Here is a 25,119-nt window from a genome sequence, read left to right on the forward strand (position 1 = left end):
GCCAGCCTGGACTATGTAGAGTGTTCCAGGCCAGAGCTCCTGGTCTATGTATAGAATTCTAGAGCTATATAGTGAGACTCTGCTTCAAAAGCAAACAAAGAACAAGAAAAAAGGGCAAGCCATTTAGATTAATACATACCATCATTTGTAAAAAACATTCTTTCCTTAGAAGTAATTGAAAATATACATACCTTGGACTTAGGCAGTGTTTTTATTAACATGCTGGGAAACCATAAATATTGATAGTAATATCCACAGTGTTGTGGGCTGCCTTCTCTGTGATTAACAATAGGAAGATAGCCCTCATTTTCTTTCTATAATCATGAAATGCTATGGTAAAGGACTTACTGGGGCAAGATGTACAGTATATACCTAGGTATTTCCATTGGCTCAGTGGTCTCTGCTGACGTCCCGGGTTAGTCTTTCCTAGTCTTTGCTGCACAGTTGTTTTTACTGGTGGACAAATTCCTAGCCGAAGGGTTCCATGAAACCCTGTGTAGTCATTGCACACATCATTCCCAAGAAGACATACTGTAGAAAGCAGCTGTATTCTTCTGTTGGCTGGAACTCAGTATAAGCAAGAAGGTGAGAGTTTTAGGTAGCTGTAATTACAAAAGCAGGTAGAGTATTCTTGGAGGGTTTCTAGATAAGCAATATTTCACATAGAACATTACTAGACATTAGTAGTCCTGAGCTCTTGTGTTGTCTCATGTTCTGCCATGGATAATACTACAGTAAGACTTAGTTATATATACAGATTAGTCAGCATTAGAATTAATTTGTCAGTTTCTCCTAGACTTAATGCCTGTTTGTTTGTAGTTGTTGGTTCCGAGACAAGTTTTTATTATGTAGTATGCACAGATAGTCCTGCTCAGCCTCCTTAGTGCTGGGGTTACAGGGTGAACACTGCCTTGCCCAACTGTCATATTAGTGTTAGAGAAGACTCTTGTGCTACCAGAACGAAAAGGAATGTTCACTGGTGAAAGTGAAAAACATTTAAGGCTTTTGGGAGGAAGAATGGAAGTTCTTATCTGCTTTCAGCTGACACTGATTCCCCCTTCAGTATTTTGTTTTCTCTATAATTTTTGTGTGTGAAAGATTATTTTTTCCCCTCAAAACCAGTTAAAATTACTTTAGCATACAGTAATGAAACCCATTTCTGTATTCACCTCAGTATTTATTCCTTTGTCTAGAGAACAGTTTTCTTGTTTTAAATGTTGAAATCTTGTAACTTTAGAAATGCAAGTGTTTCACTTGTTAAAGTAAGACATTTTTCATCTAATTTTGTATATCTCTTTTGTCTGTAGTTACCCTTAAGAATGCTGCTATGCTGCTGGAGTTTGCAGCCATGTACAATGCTGAACAGTTGAGACAGTCTTGTTTACAGTTCATAGGGTTGAATATGGCGGCCTTACTTGAAGCAAGGTTGGTTGGGTTCCTATGCTGCATATGATATTTGCATAAGCAGATGTTTATATGTAAATAAAAGATGCTCTTGGACTTGAAAAGTAAATAATATGTTTACCAAGATGGAAAGAATTTGACAAATGCTGAGTAAGGAGTCATCACTTTCAGAATTAGAGGGATCATGGAAACTTCCAGTGTTTCTAACAATCATTTTATTTTATTTATTTATTTATTTGACACAGGTTCTGGCTATGTGGCTCAGGGCAGCTTTATGCTCCTAATCATTAGGGTTCTAAATGTGTACCAGGCCTGTTTATACTTGAGATTCTTATTTTTTAATGAAAATTTTTATACCTAATGATGATAAAAATAGTACTTCTCACTGTTAAGTCAGTGGTAAGAAAAATGAGGCTACATTTGTGAGCAAAGATATTTGGAATTGGACTCTGGGTGTAGGTTTGCTTTTAAGATATTTAAGATAATTTATCTTCTCCTTTGGTGTTTTGTTTCAATAATAATAGTAGTTATTACTGCTTATTAAATACATAGTTTTATATTTTTTGAGTAGTTACAATAATTAGTACTTAGTGTTTTCTATATACTAGGCATTTTTCTGAAAGTGTTACATAGACTAATTTTCACATACTTGTGGAAAAGTTTTTCTTAATATCCTTATATTACAAATGAGAAAAGGGCTTGGGGAGTTTTGTCCTTTCTAAACTTTTTCATTTTTTGACATAGGGTTTCACTGTGTAACTCTTATCTGTCCTGGAATTTACTCTGCATACCAGGTTTACTTTAAAATCACAGAGATCTGCTTGCCTCTGTCTCCCAAGTGCTGGGATTAAAGGCGTGAACCACCACACTCAGTTCCTGTCTTTTTAAAACCATTTTTTTATTCTTTCCCTAGCCTATGTATTTTTTAAAACACACTGTAAACTTTTAGCGCTTTTTCTTAATGTGAATCTGTCTTTACTGTAAATCTTTATCTTTTTGTAGCCACGAGTCTTTATCTGTTAAACAACAGCATTGTTAAAATCAAAGTCTTTGTTGTTTCTGCCACGGTTTATAAAAGATGGCAGCGGCGGCTATTTTACCGCCAGCACTGAAAGCTGCGCTCACTGCCTTGGTCTGCATGCTGCCCGCTTGGAGATGTGGTCACTGCCATTGCCATCTTGAGAGATGGCAATACACACCAATAAATTGTTAGCAGTGCTTCTTAAGAAGCACTTAAGAACTGAGAAAATTTTGATGATTACAAATGATAAAAGTGACATGGAGGTACACGCCATTAATCTTAGTAATCTGGAGGCAGACAGAGACAGGTAGATTTCTGAGTTCAAGGGTAACCTGATCTACATAGCAAGCTCTAGACCAGACAAGGCTATTTGGTGAAACTGTGTATCAAAGTGACAACAATAAAATGAGCAAACAAAGCAAAACAAATGATAACAACTTAACAAATTCAATATGACTTCTAATTAAACTTACTCTAAAACATTGAAATAAAGTTCTCTGCTCTTTTCCTGAGATAAATCACAAATAGTTTTAGTAATTGTCACCCAGGACTGATTTAGAGATAACTGTTGCCATTTAAGCAACACACACACACACACACACACACACACACACGTGAAAAGGGATGTAAACCATGTTTTTAATTTTCATTGATGTCTAAAGTACCTGTTGGAACCTGTGAGACTTGAATTTATCTTGAATATAGTTGCTGTAATCCAAATTTCATTTATACTGGAAGATTCAGAAGCTCAGTGAGCTCCTCTTTGTCATGGAGGTAAATGAGAGTAATGGTAATGCTAGGTAGAACTTGTGGGTACTCTGAAGCTTAAGGCAGTGTTGTGTCACTAATGACACTATTCTTTACACAGCTCGTTGTGTGTGTGTAGTTTTATATATATAAGGTGTATATATACATATACATTTGTTGTTTTTTAAAGCTTTTATAACTTTCATATTCAAATGTGTACCATGACAGTTTTCAACACTGATAGGATAATTATTTACATTAGCTTGTAATGCTAATAAAATTTTGATACAGCTCTCCTTTCTTAATATTTCTATACATGTTGTTTACTTTTAGCAAACACATGCCTGATTAAGAAATGAGTACTTGGTATCGTGTTACAGTGGAAAAGATTTATTCCCATTCTAAAGACATCCTTTGATTTTATCAAGATATTTGTATAATATGTTTTCTCATTCCCTGAAGTCCATTAACATATAACTAGACCTATTTCCAAAAGAAATTTCATAGCTAGTGTATGTAAACTTGAAAAAGAACTTTGTTACTTATTTCACAATTTGAAATAATTGTACTGGAAATTTTTTTTTCCCCCTTTGGTTTTTCAAGATAGTGTTTCTCTGTGAAACAGCCCTAGCTATCCTGGAACTCACTCTGTAGACCAGGCTGGCCTCAAACTTATAAAGATCCACCTACCTCTGCCTCTTGACTGCTGGGATCAAAGGTGTGCACCACCACTGCCCAGCTGAAAATCTTCATAGCTGTTAAATCTTTTGAGTCTTAAACTAGAGTTTTATTTCCTGTTTTTCAGGTCCCTTGATGTTTTAAGTGAGGATGTTTTGAAGGATCTTTCCATATTTTACAGAAAAATGGTAAAATTTTTGTTTTCTTGTTACAGATTTTGTAAGCTATGGAATTACTGTTTTAAAACAGGGTATTTGATTATGCACAACAATGGAATAATTTCATTAAGAGTGCAAATACATTATCTTTTAGCAATTAGAATTTCCTTCAAGTCCCACAGATAAGTGAAAATCAAAATTGCAGGCATAATAAAATTTACACATCTCATAATTTTTTATAATAAAAATTGCTGTTTCAGAGTTTTAGTTACAAAGGTCAGGACACTATAAAGTATGGCTTCACATGACTCCTAAGGGATGGACCAGTCTGTACTTAATAAGAAAGTGGAGCTGCCACTGTGGTCTTTTGTGTCAATTCTGTATACTTTTCAATAAACTACCATTGCAAAAAAAGAAAAGAAAAGAAAAAAGAAAGTGGAGTTGCTTTTAGCTCCACCCCAACAATCTTACGTAATATGCTTTTTATTGAATCTATTCAAAAATTTTCCTTCATTCTAGACTTTTTCTAGTTAATGTTACCATCTGACATTGTAAGTAATATATTTTATCAATTTCAAAAAATCTTTACAAAGTTTGTATTTCATTGTGTAGATTCCAGCAATGGAGAGAAGAGTCATTACACCATATCAAGATGGACCAGATATTAGCTACATGCAAGTAGAAGATGGAGATGTCTTTTTCAAAGAAGAAATAAATATGGAACCAAATTACTCGTAAGCCCTGTTCTTGTTTTCTTTCTCTTTTTCTTCTTCTTTTCTCCATTGGATGTCCGACACTTTATATTACTATTGGAAGTATAAATTGAGACATTCTGACATAGGAAGTATGAATGTACAGTTTTAGTTTTGATATAATACAAAGTAATTATACATGATTGATATTTTAAACCTGAACTGTTTAACATTTAAGTACAAAAATGCTGTAGCCTTCAGATAGTTATACAGGTTAGTTAAGTGCGTTTGTCTTAATGACCTCGTCAGACCCTGTGTGGATATGGTAAAGACATTTAAAAAGGCATGCTGCTGCTGCAGGAGATTGGGAGAACAACAGAGGTGCTAAGGGTGGGGGTGGGGGTGGTCAGGAGATGAGGCTGCTGTTGGTTGGAAAGTAGCAGCTCTAATGATGGCACAAAACTTGAAATAGTTCTGTAAATGCTTGACAATTTTGGCAGCCCATTCATGAAGATTAGGACAAGTGTGATCTCTTTCTAAACCCTGTTCAGCCAAGTGATTGTCTTTCCCCCATCTTGCTAGAAGAATGTAGGTTTGTACACTGGAGACTGGACTCGAGAGCATCTGGACAGGAATGCTGCAGCCATAGATGGGGTCGTATTTTCTCAGGAGACCCCTCTGTAGACCCTGACTGCTTCGGTCTATAGCCGTGCCAGCAGGGTAGAGCAGAGCAGCTCACCTCATAAGGCCCAGGAGAGTACAAGGGACCAGGACACAACACACTCTTCTAAGGGACACTCCAGTGACCTCGTTTGTCCAGTTAGGACCTTATTTCTGAGTAAATTTGTTAATCCTTTGATGAAATTGGACTCTTATTATCCAAGTCTTTTCCTGTGATTCTACTTTCTTTGAGCCTTACTCCACCTGGGACAACCTTATGGGAGGACATTTCATATTCATACCTCAAAGACTGAGATTTAGGAGTCAGTCACAAAAATGTGTTGTCTAACAATTTTGACAACCTCTGTATAGAATAAATACCTAATTAGTATTTTAGGCTAATGCCTTATTAGTATTTGGGCTCACATCATAGAATCACTTATAACTTGGTAGCTTGAAGTCTTTGAGTGTTGAGGTCTTCTGTGCTCTAGACAAGCAGCAATGTACCTTACAGAAAAACCATTCATGAGCCCAGAATTGTTCTTTTAATTATTTTCTGAACTTTTTTCCTAATGTGGGATATCATTTTGGACTGTGGAAGTTAGACATATTGTCCTTGAATGTGAACACAGATAGGTGGTGGTGGTGTACTTCTCTACTCCCAGCATTTGAGAAGCAGAGGCAGGTGGGTCTCTGTGAGTTTGAGGCCAGCTTGGACTACAGAGTGAGTTTTAGAACAGCTAGGACTGTTATATAGAGAAACCTTTCTCAGCCCCCTCCCCAAAGTGTGTAGCACATATGATATTAAATTTATACAATCTATTAACATTTGAGTTAAATAACTTATACTACCTGACACAAAATGATATATTCATACCTGGCTTGCATGACTGTAGTATATAATGAGATGTAAAATATTTCATTAAAATAAGACAATTGTTGTACTCACAGATACCTACTTTCCCTTTCCTGATTTATAGAATGTTTAATTCAAGCAATTAAACATTCACTCAAATACTATAAAATAAACTACCACCAAGGGCTGAGGAGGTGCTCCCATGGGAAAGAACATTGCTGCACAAGCAGGATGATATCAGTTGGGATCTCAGCCCATTATTAAAACTGAGGCCTGACCATATTCCTGTAAGTCCAGCAGCACTGGGGGGTGAGTCACGGAATCTATGGGCCTTGCTGGCTAGCCAGGCTGCAGGCTCAAGGCAGGGCCCTGAGTGTTGGTGTGAAGTAATAAAAGCTCCAGATTTAGTGAGAGAACTTGTCTCCAGGGAATATAGTAGAAGGTGCTAGAGCAAGACCCCTGATACCATCACATTTATACACACGCATGCACACACCAAATGACCAAATGTGATTTTATTTGAAGTACAGTGTTGTACCTTTTTTGTACCTTTTTCTTCTTTTCTTTTCTTTCCTTTTTTTTTTTTTTTTTTTTTTTTTTTTTGGTAAAGGCTTTATTATGAGTAGAGGGGGAGGAGGCTCTATCCTTGGCAAGAGTTTTCCTTATCATAGCTAGGATGCCATTCAGTTCTCACTTCTTCTTGGTACAGATGTATGTCTTCATTCTTGTCTTGGTGAACACGAGGGTCCCTTTGACCTTCGAGTTCTTCCACGGCTCTGTGGCATGCTGCATATAACTAGGCGCACATCTCAGGCCCAGTCTCAGTGAACTTGGTGTCCTTGGGAAGTGCCTGTGGAAGTGGGCGGATCCCAACCTGCTGATGTTCTGTATCACTTGGTAGCCCTAGTAGTGACTCTTGGAGATGTGGCTGCTCAGAACGCTCAGTGCTGCTATTTGGTGGCTATTGTGGCCAACATTGGGCTCTTTAACTCTTAACAGCAATGGGGCTAAAGCAAGGAATAGATGACAGTGATGACTCGTAAGGTTAGTGATTTCCCCTGGTCTACCTCGTGTATAGATGGTACCTGCATATGCTTATGTGGTTGTGCTTGACCAAACTCTTTGCCCTTCAATTCTTTGTTTGCATTTTCCCAGGGAAAGTATGTTCAAGAAGGCAAAAACAAGAGCTAAAAAGAAGCCACGGAAGCGCTCCGACAGTTCTGGAGGATACAACCTTTCAGATGTCATCCAGAGTCCACCATCTGCAGGTTAGTGTGTTAGAGAATTTTTCTGGTCTGTGTGGATGACAGAACAACTTTCAGGAATGATTTCTGTCAAGTTCAGGTCATCATGCTTTGTGGCAAGAGCCCTATTTTGAAAAAGTTTAATTAGTTACTGAAAATGTAAAAGATGCATGCATGTACACATGTACACACACAACAGTTTGAACACCTTTACAATCTTATTTAGACTCACTATTAATTTATTGCCACATCTGCTTCCTTTTCCTTTCTGTGGTGTTGAGGCCTGACCCTAGGCCACATACATGCCAGACGGTGTGCCTGTACAGATTGTGTATTCTGAGAAGCACAGCTTCTTGTTGCTCTCTGTGGTCCTCTAAACATTCCACACACGGTGTGTTAAAAACAGAGCTGTTTTTAACTGATCCGATTGGAATACTTTGTAGATATGTTGTTTCTCATAAATATTATAAGTCTGTCTTAGAATGCTCTCCTCTAAAACTCCAATACCAGTATCGTATCAGATCATTAACACAGTTCCTTAGCTTTACCTAGTGTTAGCTTCTGTAACCAGATTTCCATGATTACCCAACGGTGTTTGTAAAGCTATTTCAGCTGTTGTTCCTCCTCCCTCCCTCTTTCCCTTCGTCCCCCCTCCCCCCTCTTTCCATCCCTTCTGTCCTCCCTCCCTCCCCCCTCTTTCCATCCCTTCTGTCCTCCCCTCCCTCCCTCTGTCTTCCCTTCCTCCCTCCCTCCCCCCTCCTGCCATTCCTCCCTCCCTCCTTCCTTTCCTCCCTCTCTCCCTCCCTCCCTTCCTTCTTGCCTTTTTTGAGACAGGGTTTTTCTATGTAGCCTTGGCTGTCCTGAAACTCACGCTAGACCACACTGGCCTCAAACTCACAGACCTCTGACTGCTTCTGCTGAGTGCTGGGGTTAAAGCCATTGCCTCTTGTTCTGTCAAGGTTAACACTGCCTTTGCTTTTATTTTCTTAGCTAGAATAGTATCCTCCATGCTTTTTGTTTTATATAGTTTTACCAAACTAGTTGGCTAGTTGGTTTACATATTCTCCCATATTCTGGATTTATCATATCTATATTTAAGCTATGCAAATTGTTAATGGCTTCCTTAGAATGTAATTGTGAAGTATGACCAGAAAGTAAGAAGACTGCAGTGTGGCTTTTGAGGTGGTAGGCAGTCACATGGTCTGGCGTATCTTCTATCACAGCATTCACAGGCAGATTACCCTGTGTATTGACTTATGTTCCTTAGGAAAAGGTGGCTGTTATGCAAGCAAGTAGAATTTTTTTATTTTGCAAATGAGATATTTGCTATATTTGTTACAATTGTAGGAAATAATATCAAGAATTGGTTTAAATAACACAAAAGATACTTAAAAGGAGAGATTATGTGCCTCAATTGATTTATGACACATTAAAGGTAGGAATCAGAAGATCTAGAAATGAGAAAGACACATCTTAAGATCTTTCTAAGCATAACATTCTGAGATTTTTGTATTCTCTGTTGAATGTTTTACCTCTAGCCTAAAGACAAAGCGAAGGTAGGTTGATAAAAGGATGGGTAAATTGTCAAACAGTTAATGAAACCGGGGAGCTTTCTATTACCTAATGGCTTAATGAAGTAGATACATGATTTGCTTTAAATAGTATGATTTGATTGTGTGTGTACACATATGTATCAGAGTCTTAGAAGCTCATGGGCTATCAAGTTGTTCAGTGGGTAAAAGCATTAGCTGTCAAATGAGGACCTGAGTTATAATCCTCAGAACCCCAAAAAAGCTGGATGCAGAGCCGGAACATGTGTAATCCCAGTGCACTTCTGGGAAATGGGACACAGACAGAAATCCATTAAGTCGCACAGGCTGGCTAGTTTTGTCTGGTGTAGATGGCAAGAAAACAGCAAAGAAATTTGCTTCAAATAAGATGCAAGTTAGAGAAAATGAAAAGCTGTGGATTCCTTTCAGACTAATGTGGTTTGATTAAGCCAGACCGCCTGAAACAGAGTACCAGGTGATCCTACATTCAAAACAGCTGGAGCAAGCAGCCTTACAGACTACAGCCAGGATTTCTGCATCTTCTTAGAATCCCCCATGACAGCGCCCTTACCAGCAGGAAGTAGTTTGGAAAGAACGACGCCCAAATTCCCAAATATTGTCTATAAATGTTTGTTTTCATTTAAATGGACTTGGTTATACAAATAAATATATAAAAAAAAGAGGAAAGGTGAGGACTGACACCCACAATATTGTCATAACTCTGATCTTAATGCCTCTGTTCAATTATGCTCACACTTGTGGATCCACACACACATATACACACAGTCTTGACATTTCAAAGCTGAAGATTACTAAAGAAATACTTTATGACCCTTACTTAAAATTTGTCATTTAACTTTAGGAATTGAATCTGGAGATGTGATGATCTGAGATAATGACAAAAGGAATAAATAGTATTTGCTCTGTTGAGTCAAGTTCCATATCATTCTGATGATGCATTATTTCTGTGGCCCAAGCAGATAATGTTGAAAGGGTGAAACTTAATTGAAGACCAAAGGAAGGTTTGAGTATAAGGCATATCATCAGACAGTTGTGTGGAAACCTAACATTGATGCTGACCTGACAAGCTTGGCAAGTGATCTTATGAAGGTGTTTTGTTTTAACCAAAAGTAATTGCTTGCTATGACAATCATTTTATTTGATTCTAGTGATTTTAATGGGTTTTGAAAGCACACAATTTTAATTGTAATATCTGAAATGAAAACTATAAACACCCATGATAGTAGGGGAAAGTTTAAATGTCACTGACAAGCTGTTTTTAGTACTGGAACAACAGAAAAGATTGCTGTGCCTCTGGTGATCTCCTTAAAGGGACAACACTTTTCTGAATGTATAAGAGACAGCACACTTTATTTTTAATCAGTTGTATAGCTTTTATAGCCCAGATAATGTCTGCATCTTCAAGTTTATTTTGATCTTTACATATATTCTAATTAATTTGAAATGTGTGAAATATCACCTGAAATGAAGTAGTCTACTTTGTATTATGTTGGTGGTGAACTTGAACATAGTGTAACAGAGGTGGGCGTTTAGGTCGTCTCGGGGGTTATGCTAATTAAGAACCGCAAATGACAGAATTTTTTTTTTTTACAATAAACAAACTGACGAACCCTCCAACAGGCTGCCAGTGGGTTCAGTGGGAGCCCGTGTTCCTGGGCTGCCTGCTGGCACAGAGACCCTTAGGTGCTTCCTCTCTTACAGTGGAGCCATTGCCTCCCTGCAGAGCACAGTGACATGACAGCTGAAAGGAACAGGCAGGGACGGGTTGCTGTTAGTCAGGCTTCTCTCCTCCTTTCTTACCGTTCTTGAGGAAGGAGGTCAACCACCTCCTCAAAGCAGATCCTATGAAGCTCTATGTTGTTGAAATTGATTGATTAGTTATAGTGACTTTGGATGAATAAACAGTTGTGTTACTGTCTCTTCCACGTTGATCTTTCACTTAACCACTGTGTTTGTCACCTTCGTCTAACTAGTGTACTGTTGGTGTGTTAAGTATAATTTAGGTGTTACTGTAGTCTGGATCAGTAAGCTTCTTGCTTTCCATTTGGCTGACTAAGTGAAATGCATACATAATATGTCTGGTTAACGTTTATTTATTTTATTTTACATTTTAGGGTTATTAAAGTCTGGTAAGACCAATTCTGTGGAGTCTCTTCCAGAGCTGTTGACCTCAGACTCTGAAGGAAGCTATGCAGGAGTGGGTAGTCCCAGAGACGTACAGTCGCCTGATTTTACAGCAGGGTTCCATTCGGATAAGGTTGGTCTGTCTGATAAAGCATTGTTTCCTCTCCACATGTTTTCATGATATTCTCTCAAACTTTCAAATACTTTCCTGGTGTTAACAAAAAACTAAAACCAATATGTATAATGTTCAATTTTTCCTGAGTTATACAATTATTTTATTTGTAGAATTTTAATAGTTTTGAATCCTTTATGATTTCATTTCTAAATTTTTGCAAGTAAAATATATGATGCTAAATATATTGCTATAATGTAGCATTATTGAATAGACATATGGAAAAGTATATTTGTAGTTAAATTCCAGAAATATTTTAGGAAGTGGCTATTAAAATGAAATAAATTGAGAAAAATAACTTTGAAAGTAAGCCTGGTTTCAAATTTTGTGGTCACATTCTTTCATGATATTAACAGACACAGCTATCCCGAAGCTGTTCTGCGGGGATGGCAGGCTGAATGACTTTGTAGCTGCAGAGCTTCTCCTTAGCTCTGATGAGACTTTCTTCAGGCATCCTTTACCTGCTCCCCAGTGTTTCATTACAGGAAGGAAAAGAGTTACATTTTTAGAAATGGAATCATTTTCCTGCCACCTTTGCCACATTCACAAAACATATTGGAGCACCTAGGAATTTCTGAGACTTATAGACTTATTGTTCTAATAAAGTATTCAAGTTTAATGCAGAAGTTTGAAGGAAATTGTTGTTTTCATAAGATTAATCTGGAGGACAGTGAGGTGTAAGGAAGCTGAAGATGTCAAATGTCTTGTGCACATGCCATTTAAGACCTTCCTGAGCCTTTTGTAATAGCAGTGACTTTAAGGCCCCTCTGAAGCATCAATATTATTGTACTTTCATTTTATTGAAAATACTGCATCATAGAGTATAAGATGTTTGTACCTAATTTTCCTGTCTAAAGTGAATTTTATTTCTAAAGTAGGAATTTTAACATTATTGTTTCTTATCTTATATGTACTGCTTTTATTTTCATTTTGTTTGCTACTTGTCTGAATAGAAGTTTAAGGGTGTCTACTTACTTTCTTGTGTGCACAACAGCTTGTAGTAAGTGATGGTCCTGTAGACAGAAATGACAAGTGCAAGCTGAACAGGTGTTGCCAACTGTCCACACTAAGCTACTAAGTTAAATGTTTGCTGTTACTACTTAGATTCTCTTTTTTTTCTCCCAGGGGAAAGCCAAACCGTATGTGAATGGTACACCTCCTCCATGTGCTAGGGAAGATTTCAAACCGTGGGAAAAGTCACCAACATCTAAATCTGCTCCCCAGTTTATTCCCAGGAACAGAGTCGACACTGCAGGCTCTTCCAGTTGGGTTGCTGGCTCTTTGAGGTAGGAGTTTCTTTTTTCTTATTTAGTTTACATGAATATTTTTTTTTCCATATAATATATTCTGGTCATGCTTTCCCCTCCCTTAGCTCCTCTCACATCCTCACCTACATTCCCACCCATCTTTAGAAAACTAACAGGTAACAAACAAAAAGTCAGCAGAATCAAAACAAAAAGAAAAACTGCAGGAAATACACATAACAGATAAACATACAGAAGAACCAGAACCCATAAGAACACAAAACCAGAAATCATGATACTACAAGCAAAAGGCTAGAAAGTTTGTTTTTTTTTTTTTTAATGCCCAAACAAAGCAACACTTTGTTATATATACATTTATGGGAGTAGCTGTCATTCAAAATACCTTTTTCTGACTGAAGCTAACAAAATGAATTTAATTATTACTTAAACTGTAACTTATCACCAGTCTTAAGTATAATTTACAGGATCAGTTAAGTTTGGTGTTGGGCATTATAGATAATGAATGCTATTTGTTTGTTTGTTTGTTTTTCTTTTAGTCCTGCAAGTCCTCCTGTCGTGGATTTTAGAGCCATCATGGAAACAGAAGAAAGTAGACAAAAATATGGCGCAGCACCAAAGACAAACATTGGGTTGGTTAAAAAAAAGAAATGAAGAGAAAAAACCATGTCGTATTATATTTCTGTCCTATAGAATTGGAAAAACATACTGGATCTTTCGTATTATAGTTGTACAATTGATATAATAGTTATAAATGCTCAATTAGGTAACTTAGTCTCAGTACTGTTTGCTAGCTGTGTGCTAATAATGATTGCATTAGAGTGCAGTGTTACATGGTAGGGGCCTCATGTACAGTTGTCACCAAGTGATCCTTGGGATAATTGCATTTCTGAAGAAATGCAGAAGCGTGATTGAGGCCTTTTGAATAATATGTTATTCTGGGAGCTCATGATAACCGCTGTTTGACCATCAGCAGTATAAACTGAAATTTTAACTATTGAAACTTAATAGAAAATATATTACAATGTCCTTGATTAAGCAGAGATTATGCTGAGGGATTTAATTTTGTTTCAAGTATAATGATTTCTTAGGAAACTGAGATTTCTTAGAAGCAGTGAAGCCAATAAAAAAAAGTAATTGGTTTACTCTAATTTTTAGAAAAATTATTTCTCATGGAGTCAAACTTTCTCAGAAGCAACGGAAAATGATTGCATTGACAACCAAAGAAAACAATTCAGGAACAAACAGCATGGAACCAGTTCTAACAGCTCCTTCGAAGTCCCCTAAGCCAGCGAATGCATGGTATGCTCTTGTTAACAATTGCAGAGGTCTTTCCTTGGCTTCTGAGTAGCTCTTGGCTACTGAGTTTCCCCTGCATGTGTTTCTAAAGTCCTTTTAAATATTTCATTTCCCCTGGTGGCTTTTAACTTATATGTGGGAACTTGTGCAGCACAGACTTCTAAAATAATTTTGTTACTTTAACTTTAGGTGTATTAACAGACATCATGGTTTCAAAGGTGTGTGGATTTACTTTTTACTTTTGGATGTCATTCTTGCCATTCTGTAGTTTCTGATGAAAAGAGATTTAGTGTTTCATTTTAAAATAGGGAATAACTACACTAAAATTTTACAAAAGCAAACTTAGTTTTTAGTAATACAACCCCTTTCTCCTTCTGTGTGCATCCTTAGTTTTCTCACATGGTATAGCGGAAGCAGCTGTCAGTTGTCCGAGTAGTGACTTTGTATTTCATCATGAGAGTTTGCGCTTTCACAATTTTCGCATGGTGGCCACATTGCTAAGAATCATCTTCAAAGATGAGCTGTGTTAAATGTTATTTTTGCTTGCTTTCCAGTTTCCCTTTCTGGAAACTCATATCATAATGCTTGGAACCCAGTTTAAGAGAAAGCACATGGATAGAGGGTAGGATTCAGGGGAAGTCTGTCAGTGTTCATGCCTGTCACTTTGTTCCTGAAGGTTTTTTTTTTTTTTTTTTTTCCTTCCCCCACCACTGGAAATGTTAATTATTTAGAAGAGAATAGCAGACAATTGATTTTGTTCTGAGTGTTGCCAGTAGAACTAAGTCAGTGCCTACCACAGGTACCAGTAGGTGTGACGTATGGTCAGGGAGAAAGGAGGCAAAGGAACAAGGAATGGGAGAGCCCAGCTAAGAGTTGTTGGAGATTTGAGATGGGGTTTTTGAGGTACTGAGGTGTTTTCTTTAAATACAGGCAAAACTGGGTCTTAAAACCAGTGTCACAATTCTAGATGTTACTGTAGTCTGAGAGAAGTTGTTAAATACTTGAGGCAACTTTGAGCTTAATAATGTGAATTTTGCTGTGTCATCGGTTGGCTTATTTTAAAAGCCAGCAGTAAACAAGGACAGGGAGTTTTAGGATTTTTCCTGGCAACATCTTTCTTGGTGCCTGTGTTCTGTCTGTGGTCTGTCTTGTTTTCTGTGGTGCTTTTTGTCCTTTAAATAGTGTTCACAATTCAAGTACTGTGATTGATCCATCTGCTCTATAAATGATTCTCCCGTTTGGTATGTATAAAGCAGAAATCTATGCATACACACTGTAAGAATGTCCATGTCAATACTGCAATAACTAAAATCTGATAGAGCCTTGTCATCTGTCCATGATGAATGGCTAAACGTTTTTTTTAAAAAGTATAATACTGCAGAGTAATGAAAGGGGTGTCAGTAAACATAACCATGTAGCTGGATCTTAGCAATATATTGATACAGGAAGTAAAAAAAAGATTCTGTATGACTCATTCATAAAACATTAGAACTAGTGTTTGATTGACACTGCTGATGTTTCAGAGGTTGTTGTTATGGTTTATTTCTATATCTTGTTGTATTGGTATATTGGTTCTTTTGCTTTTGTGCTGTTCAGCTCCCTGCAGTACAAGTCTTTCTGGACTGTACATATGTTGGTGCTCCTTTGTGTCTTTACCTCATCTCCCGAGATCTTAGTTTTTTTTAACAGGCAACTTTGCTTCCACTGACAAGATCTACATACTTAAATGCTGGTATTCTGGAAGCTGATCAGGGTAAGGAGGTTACCGCTGGTGCTAGTTCTCAGCATTTGTTATAGATTTTACATGCTTTATCATTTCAAGTTTAGACTTGATGCACAACACACAGCTCCATTTGACTTGTGGCTTGAAATCAACTTTTCCTTGTGCTAAGCACAAGGCACCCCAGTCACACCACAGAGGCTCTGGTGCCAGGGATGTCCCTGGTGGGCAGGAGTTTGTGGGACTCTTTCTGACCTACCAATTCAGTTTCTGTGTCTTCTGCACACTCAAACCAGTTGTCCCTGTAGCTGTCTACTGCATGGTTGTGCTAGCCTCAGACAGCTGTGGATTTATCTTTATTTGGATTATTTTTGTGTTCCTGTTATGTGGGATTTTAGTGAAAGTAATGAGGTATTTGAAACCTCAGATTTTGACGTTCAAACTTAGTCAACTCTTTTCTCTAGTAATCATTAGCAGCATGAACTGGGCTCCACATAGATGGCACTCTCTTCTTAAAAGTCAGGGAATCTAGTATTTCTTCTTCAGGAGAGTGCTAGGAATGCAGGGAGGAAAATGCCATTGAGTTTGGCAGAAATATGAGGATATTTTCTTTGAAAAATAATTGTGCTGTGATCAAATACAAGTGATATTTATTACAAACTTTATGAAAATACAACTGAAAAACTTCAGTGCAAACAAATGAGTGATTAATTTTATATATCTTAAGATATCAAGACAGTTTATACAACTGACCAAATACAGATTATTTTGAGTTCTAAGTAGAAGTGGTATCTGAATTAATTTACTAATGTTGAAACTAAATGAATGATTTATGCTTAGCATTCTTTTATAACTTTAAATTGAACTATATTTCATCTTTAAGCTTCTCCCCCTCCCCTTTGGTGCTAGAGATGGAACCTAGGGCTTTAGTTGGGTATGGAAGGCAAGCTCTCCGCTACTGAGCTATACTGCAGCACACTTTAGGATCTTTCCAAAACTGCTTTTCTGTGAAACTCTGTAGGATATATTATATACGGCTTTTATTTATACTCATTAAGCACTAAACTGAAGCAACTTTTTTCTTTTTTAATTTAAATTAGAAACAATCTTATTTTACATATCAATCCCAGTTCCTTTTCCCACCCATCCTCCCATGCCTCCCATTGACTTCCCCCCTCCCATCCCTCCTCTGCTCCCCAGGGAAAGTGAGGCCTTCCATGGGGGATCTTCAAAGTCTGTCATATTATTTGGAGCAGGGCCTAGGCCTTCCCCTATGTGTCTAGGCAGAGAGAGTATCCCTCTATATGGAATGGGCTCCCGTTTGTACACTAGGGATAAATACTGATCCACTACCAGAAGCCCCATAGACTGTCCAGGCCTCTTAACTGACTCCCACATTCAGGGCGCCTGGTTTGGTCCTATGCTGGTTTCCCAGCTATCAGTCTGGGGTCCATGAGCTTCCCCTTGTTCAGGTCAGCTGTTTCTATGGATTTCCTCAGCCTGGTCTTGATCCCTTTGCTCATCACTCCTCCTTCTCTACAACTGGATTCCAGGAATTCAGCTCAGTGTTTAGCTGTGGGTGTCTGCTTCTGCTTCCATCAGCTACTGGATGAAGGATCTAGGATGGCATATAAGGTAGTCATCAATCTCATTATAGGGGAAGGGCATTTAAGGTACCTCTCCACTACTGCTTAGATTGTTAGTTGGGTTCATCCTTATAGGTCTCTGGACATTTCCCTAGTGCCAGATTTGTCTTTAAAGCTATAATGGCTTTCTCTATTATGGTATCTCTTTTCTTGCTCTCCTCTATTCTTCCTGCTCCCTTATATTCTCTTCTCCCCTCCTCTTCTACCCTTCTCTTTCGCCTAGCTCTCCCTTACCCCCATGCCCCCAATTTGCTCAGGATCTTATCCCTTTCCTCTTCTTGGGGGGACCATGTATGTCTCTCTTAGGGTAATCCTTGTTTTCTAGTTATCTGGTGGTGTGGATTGTGGGCTGGTCCTTTGCTCTATGTGTAATGTACATATATGAGTGAGTACATACCATGTTTGTGTTTTTATGACTGGGTTACTTCACTCAGGATGGTTTCTTATAGTTCTATCCACTGGGCTGCAGATTTCAAGATTCCATTGTTTTTTTTCTGCTGAGTAGTACTCCATTGTGTAAATGTACTACATTTTCTTTATCCATTCTTCAGCTGAGGGCCATCTAGGTTGCTTCCAGGTTCTGGTTATTACAAATAATGCTATTATAAACATAATTGGACAGATGTCCTTGTTGTATGAATATGTATCCTTTGGGTATATGCCTAAGAGTAGAATTGCTGGATCTTGAGGTAGACTGATTCCCATTTTCTTGAGGAACAGCCATACTGATTTCCAAAGTGGCTGTATGAGTTTACATTCCCACCAGCAGTGGAGGAGTTTCCCTTTCTCTACATCCTCTCCAGCATAAACTATAGTTAGTGTTTTTGATTTCAGCCGGTTGACAAGTGCAAGGTGGTATCTCAGAGTTGTTTGATTTGCATTTCTCGATGGCTAAGGATATTGAGCACTTTCTTAAGTGTCTTTCAGTCATTTTAGATTTCCCTATTGAGAATTTAGTTCTTTACCCCGCTTTTTAATTGGAATATTTGGTGTTTTGGTAACTAGCTTCTTGATTTCTTTATATATTTTGGAAATGAGTCCTCTGTCAGATGTGGGGTTGGTGAAGGTCTTTTCCCATTCTGTAGGCTGCTGGTTTGTCTTGTTGACTGTGTCCTTTTCCTTACAGAAGCTTCTCAGTTTCAGGATATCCCATTTATTGATTGTTAATCTCAGTGTCTGTGCTATTGGTGTTATGTTCAGGAAATGGTTTGTGCCAATTCGTTCAAAGGAACCTCCCACTTTCTCTTCTAAGATGTTCAGTGTGGCTGGATTTATGTTGAGGTCTTTAATCGATTTGATCTTAAGATTTGTGTATGGCGATAGAAATGGATCTATCTGCAATCAATTGAAGCAACTTTAAAAAAATTTATATGCAAGTATATATGTGTAGATATCTATTTAGAGTAATATGTAATACATAAATATAATAGGCTGTGAGGTTTTATGCATTTTATGTTAAGTTAGTGCACAAACCAGTATTTGTTATAAATTAAAAGAATACATTTGTATAAAATAATTAGTTAATGATTAGGTTTTAGGAACTTTGAAGCATATTTAATATAAATTGAAATAAATATTATTAATTATTGAGTGATTTTCTATTTTGAATTACTATATGTCTATGAAGCTTAAATTGAGCTTAAGATCAAAATATATATATAATATGCCGCTTTTGACATATATTATAATTTGGCATATGTTGTAATTATGTCCAAAATACACAAAATACAGTTAATCACATTATTCAATATAATACATAATTTGATTTTTAAGTCAGATACATATGCTGTGAAAAGACATGTGTAATGTATGGTGACTAGTCCTGAGACTATCCCTTGTACATGCTAGTTGAAAAATAATTGGCAGACTTTAAATTATATTCTAGTTTAGAAAAATAGAAAATAAATCTAAAATTAGTATTTGGATCTGATTTGTAAGCTATCTTTACAGAATGTATTAATGATGGTAGTGATTTTTTTTAGTTACTTACATTTTATTATCTGTAAATTACTTTTGTCTTTAGATTAATGTTAAATGTGTGGTTAATTAAAGCGCAAATGAGCTTGCTAAAGCTTACACTGTGATTGTTGGTAGTGTTTACTGATCTATTCATGTATACATGCAATACCTCTCTATGTTCCTACAATTAGGTGTGGCCATGGAAAATGCTAACTAGCATGGGGTTTTACATTAGAATGAAGGTCTAGCCAACTGAATTTTAAAACTAATATGAAATATTGAGTGTGTGTGGGATCTGGGCACTTTTGTTCTCAAATATTTTACTTGGAGAAATACGTTTTTCACTATCATCTTGTGGAAAATATATGGTCTTTGTGGCCTGGCACAGTGTCTGAATGTAAATTCTTTTGAGCTAGCTTATGTAAAATAATTGCTGTTATTTAACCTTTTTGACCTGGAAATTTTATTCATTAAAGTTGCTGAGGCTAAGGAACAAAATCCTGACTACTTTGTATGGATATAAATTTCTGAAAATATTTCTTCATACATTTTCTGTGGCTTTTAGGATAGAAAATAGCCAGAGCCGGAGTTCGGAATGTAAAATTGTGGGAAACAAGACACTTGTAAATCTGGGCATAACCAATGGAAAGGGCCAGACTTGCTTAGATGGCTGCGTTAACTGCTTTATAGGTGGTTACCCTAATGAGTGTGTGAGTTTAAGATGGTCTGTAATTGCTCTTATTATTTTTTAGTAGTTTTATTATCCTAAGTGAAGAACTGTTTTTGTCTGGAAAGAAATTGGCAGGATGTATGCTGTTTACTACATGTGGGAATTCCTGAATTCAAGAGTGAATCTGACAGCCTGGGTTTTCACAGTAGTGGTTACAGAGTTCTGTGTTTGGAACTTAGCTGCTTGTCTGTCAGGAACTTATGCAGTGTTCCCAGGCACTTATGGTCCCTGCCCTTTGTGCCCTTCTTACCTTCAGATGTGTGTGCCTTAGGGTCAAGGCTGCAAAGGAAATGAAGAGGTGGTGCTTCCAGATAGACTTTCCATTTTTGTATTATGTGTGTATGTGTTGTGGCCAACGTTTTTATGATAAAGCCAAGTTCAGATTTACTTTTTCTTTTTTAAATTTTTTGTTTTAGCACAAATACTTTATTAGTTCATGGTTCCAATGCAGATTTGTAAAGAAGTTTTATTTTGTTTTTGTTTTTTGTTTTGTCTCCTATTGCTTGAGATTCCACTTAAAATAAATGACTTTAAATGTGGAGATTCCACTTAAAATAAATGACTTTAAATGTGGACATAGCATCTGCTGATGAAAGGGTGTGTTGCTGGAAGGTGGAAGGGAATGTGGTTTTAATCTAGACTTGTTACTGAGTTCCATTAGGTCTGTGTCCTCCTCCATTCCAAGGACATGAGAAGTGCCTGTCTGCATTGAAATCAGAACCATTAAATTCTCAGACATTTTCCAAAATTATTTACTTTATTTTTTGCATGCTTTTACATGAATTTTGTCACAAATAAATATAAACAGATAAAGAAAATGCTGATGGGTTTTTGTTGATAATTATCTTAAATCTATAGATCAATCTGAAGATTGACAATTTAGTATGCTCCAGATTGTGAGCATTAAACCTTAAGGGTGTTTTCAACAGTTTTTATAATGCATGCATCTCACATATATTTATTCCTAAGTATTTTGTTTGTGAGCCTCTGTTGACTGGGTCACAGAATTTTTTCATGGGTTTTTTCTCATACTGTCATCTTAATATGATGAATTACATATATTGATTGACTTAGGTGTTTTTATTGTTCCTGAAATAAACCCTTCTTCTTAACTTTATATTGTTTTTATAAATTGCTGGATATTCCTGTTATCTTAGAACATTCTCACTGGAAATCATCTCTAATCATTGTTCTAGTCTTATCCCAGAGTCAGTGATTGGTAATTTTATTTGTTACTGATAGATTAGTTTTATCTACTCTAGAATGTAATAGAGTTAGAATATATGTAATTGAAATATAATGTATCATTTCAGCAGAATTAGAAATAGGTGCATTTTCTGATTTCTTCCACTTAGCCTGTTGTCCAGATTTATCTCTTGGGTATGTGAACATTTAGCTTTTGGTAATAGATTTTTTAAAAAATACATTTGCCCATACTGTGTAAATTGTCACACTTTTCTCTATTGGGTTGTTTACAGTAGTCCCTCATTACCTTTGTAATTCTTGTGGTTCATTGTGTTACCTGATGTTTAATAACATATTTTCCCTGCAAAGCGGCTTTAGTGTTTAGTGTCTGGTTCAGGGGTCTCGGCTAGATTACCTCTAGCTCCCATCTAGCACAGTGAATTTAATGGCTTCAAAATTTCATTTGGAAATGTAGGCTAGATTGAGGTTTTTCTTTTTCTTGGTGCTTTATGCTTGTTTCTGAAACAAACTAGCCATATTCACATTGTAATGTATTTCTGTGTCTGCTTACAGGGTATCATACCACCATACCACCATACCACACCACCATCACCACCACCACACCGCCACCATTACCACCACACCACCATCACCACCACCACACCGCCACCATTACCACCACACCACCATCACCACCACCACACCGCCACCATTACCACCACACCACCATCACCACACCACCACCATCATCACCATCACCACCACACCACCACCACACCACATCATGACACCACACCACTGAAAACACACACACACACACACACACACACACACACACACACACACCCTTTTTCGGGTTTTCGTATCAAACTCAGGGCCTCTTTTTTGATAGGTCAAGTATGCTGAGCTCTAACTTTTCCTTTTACCTTTAATTTAAATAACATTTTTAATTTGCCTAAGGGTGATTTTCTTTACATTTGTGTTTGGGGTTTGCTAACATTTTTTAATCTTTAAATTTACATTTCCTACCAATTATGGAGAGATTTTGGCCATTGTCTGATGTTTTGTCTTGTATCTGTCTGCTGGTTCTGGTTCTCTAACTCTGTAGGTTAGCCACTTAATGTCTCATAACTCATCAAGGCTGACTTAAATTAGTGTCAGGCATCTGTCATTCTTCACTTTGAACAGTTCAGTGATTTATCTCCTTTACTGACTTTCAGTCTGCAAGTCCATTCAAATAAATTGTTTTTTATCACTTTTGAAATGCCATTGTTATTTTTTCATTTCTTTTCCTCTGCTGAATTATTTATATGCCATTTAATACATCTTGTCTGAGTTAGCGTTTTTATTAATGTGATTAAAACACCATGACCACAAGCTTTTTGAGAAAGAAACAATTTGTTTCTTCTTACAGCATACTGAGGGAAGTCTAGGCAGGAATGCTGTTTACTGTTTTGCTCAGACTGCTTTTATACAACCCAGGACCACTGAAGTGCCTGACAGACTGGTCTAGGGCCTGTCTTATAGAGACATTTTCTTAATCAAAAGTCTCGTTCCAAATCACTCTAGCTTGTGTCAATTTGACAAAAAGCTAGTCAGCACACATGCCAAACAACTATAGTAGCTATTTTAATATCATTGCTCATTTTTAACATCTAAAATTTATCTCTTGCTTAGGTATATAATAATTCATTTCTCTTATGGCATTTTCATTGGTGCAAAATTCCAAATTTGATAAAATTCCAACAACCACATTGAAAATTATAATTAAGTCATTGTTAAAATTTTAAAGACCATCCTCCCCTCTTATTATTTTTTTTGTATACACTTTGAATAGTCATTTAATGAAAGTGTTTTCTTTTTTATATATATATATTTATTTTATATAACCAAGTCCATTTAAATGAAAACAAACATTTATAGACAATATTTGGGAATTTGGCCATCGTTCTTTCCAAACTACTTCCTGCTGGTAAGGGGCGCTGTCATGGGGGATTCTAAGAAGATTCAGAAATCCTGGCTGTAGTCTGTAAGGCTGCTTTGTCCAGCTGTTTTGAATGTAGAATCACCTGGTACTCTGTTTCAGGCGGTCTGGCTGATCAAACCACATTAGTCTGGAAGGAATCCACATCTTTTCATTTTCTGTGGAAACAAAAATAGAAATCCTTTTCCCCAGTAACTTGTCCTTGAACTTAAATTTTGGAGTCAAAGCATTTTTTTTTTTTATTTAATTTATTATTTTACATGTCGATCCCAGTTCCCTCTCCCTCCCTCCCTCCCTCCTTCCCTCCCTCCCTCCTTCCCTCCCTTTTACCCTCTCTGCCCTCTCACATGCACTCTAACCACCCTCCCCTCCCATCCCCCCACCCCAATTCCATATGTAGGGGAATGCCATCCAGTTGGGGTCATGTAGATCTGACAGGTCATGTGAAGTAGGGACTAGGGCTTCTCTCCTGTCTCTAGGTTAAGGCAGTTATCCCTCTATGGGGGATGTGTTCACAAGGTCCTTTTGTGCACCAGGGATACATCCTGGCTCCATTGTCTGAGGTCCCTTAGACTGCTCAGTCCTTCTGGCTGAGACCCATATTCAGGGGGGACTGAGTCAGTCCTATGCTGGCTACCCAGCTATCAGTCTGGTGGCCTGTTAGCTCCTCCTTGTTCAGGTAAGCTGTTTCTATGTGTTCTGCATCTGGGTTCTACTTCGACTCAGTGTTTGTGTATGGGTGTTTGCTCCTGTTTCCAACAGACATTAGTTGAGGACTCCATGGATAAGTTAGTTGTTGATCTCACTCTCTGGGAAGGGCCTTTCCACAGAAGCTCAGATTGTTAGTTGGCAGCAGTCTTGTAGTTCTCTAGACCTTTCTTTGTGTTCAATTTTATCTTCAAACCAATATTGGTTCCCTCTTTTATGTTCTCTCTCTCTCTCTCTCTCTCTCTCTCTCTCTCTCTCTCTCGCTCTCTCTTTCCTGTCTTCTATTCCTAACCGGACTCAATCTTCCTTGTCACACGTGTTTTCCTTTCCTCCTCTTTTTCTCCTACTTCTCTCTCCATTCGCTGTCCCCCTCACTTCCTCTGTGCTCTGGGGCACTTGTCCCTTCCCGGTTCTGTGAGGGACTTTATATGACTCTCTTAGAACACATCTTGTATCCTAGATTCTCTGGTGGTGTGAATTATAGGCTGGTGATCCTTTGCTCTATGTCTAAAATCCATATATGAGTGAGTACATACTGTGTTCCTCTTTCTGTGACTGGGTTACCTCATTCAGGATGGTTTCTTCAAGTGCCATACACTTGCTTGCGAATTTCAAGATAACATTATTTTTTTCTGCAGAGTAGTATTCCATTGTGTAGATGTGCCACATCTTCATTATCCATTCTTCAATTGTGGGGCATCTAGGTTGCTTCCAGGTTTCTAATTTTAGCCATTCTGGCAGGAGTAAGATCATATCTCAAAGTCATTTTGATTTGCATTTCCCTGATAGCTAAGGATGTGGAGCACTTTCTTAAGTGTCTGTCAGCTTTTTTGATTTCCTCTATTGAGAATTCTCTCTTCAGTTCTGTACCCCATTTTTTAATAGGGTTATTTGGTGTTTTGTTGGCTAGTTTCTTGAGTTCTTTGTATATTTTGGAGATCAGCCCTTTGTCGGTATAGGATTAGTGAAAATCTTTTCCCAGTCTGGGCTGCTATTTGGTCTTGTCGATTATGTCCTTTGCCTTACAGAAGCTTCTAAGTTTGAAGAGGTCCCATTTATTAATTGTTTCTCTCAGTGTCTGTGCCCCTGGAGTTATGTTCAAGAAGCCGTCTCCTATACCAATATTTCAAGGGTGCATCCTACTTTCTCTTCTAAGAGGTTCAGAGTGCCTGGATTGATGTTGAGGCCTTTGATTCATTTGGACTTGAGGTTTGTGCATGGCGACAGACATGGGTCTATCTGCAGTCTTCTACATACCCTCATCCAATTGTGCCAGCACCATTTGTTGAAGATGCTGTC

General features: G+C 37.5%; 1 protein-coding gene across 2 annotated transcripts in view; it reads left to right on the top strand.

Annotated features, from left to right (window-relative positions):
• Ibtk (inhibitor of Bruton tyrosine kinase) overlaps positions 1–25,119 on the top strand; it is a 70,596-nt gene that overhangs the window by 30,664 nt on the left and 14,813 nt on the right. For both annotated transcript variants that reach the window (XM_051207795.1, XM_051207800.1), the window contains exons 18-25: positions 1,308–1,425; positions 3,978–4,038; positions 4,621–4,742; positions 7,372–7,484; positions 11,146–11,288; positions 12,453–12,613; positions 13,129–13,221; positions 13,748–13,891. In XM_051207795.1, the coding sequence (XP_051063752.1) occupies positions 1,308–1,425; positions 3,978–4,038; positions 4,621–4,742; positions 7,372–7,484; positions 11,146–11,288; positions 12,453–12,613; positions 13,129–13,221; positions 13,748–13,891 (955 nt within the window). The remainder of the gene's footprint in view (positions 1–1,307; positions 1,426–3,977; positions 4,039–4,620; positions 4,743–7,371; positions 7,485–11,145; positions 11,289–12,452; positions 12,614–13,128; positions 13,222–13,747; positions 13,892–25,119) is intronic.

This window comes from Phodopus roborovskii, unplaced genomic scaffold, assembly GCF_943737965.1.
Source record: "Phodopus roborovskii unplaced genomic scaffold, PHOROB, whole genome shotgun sequence".
Classification (NCBI taxonomy): Eukaryota; Metazoa; Chordata; class Mammalia; order Rodentia; family Cricetidae; genus Phodopus; species Phodopus roborovskii.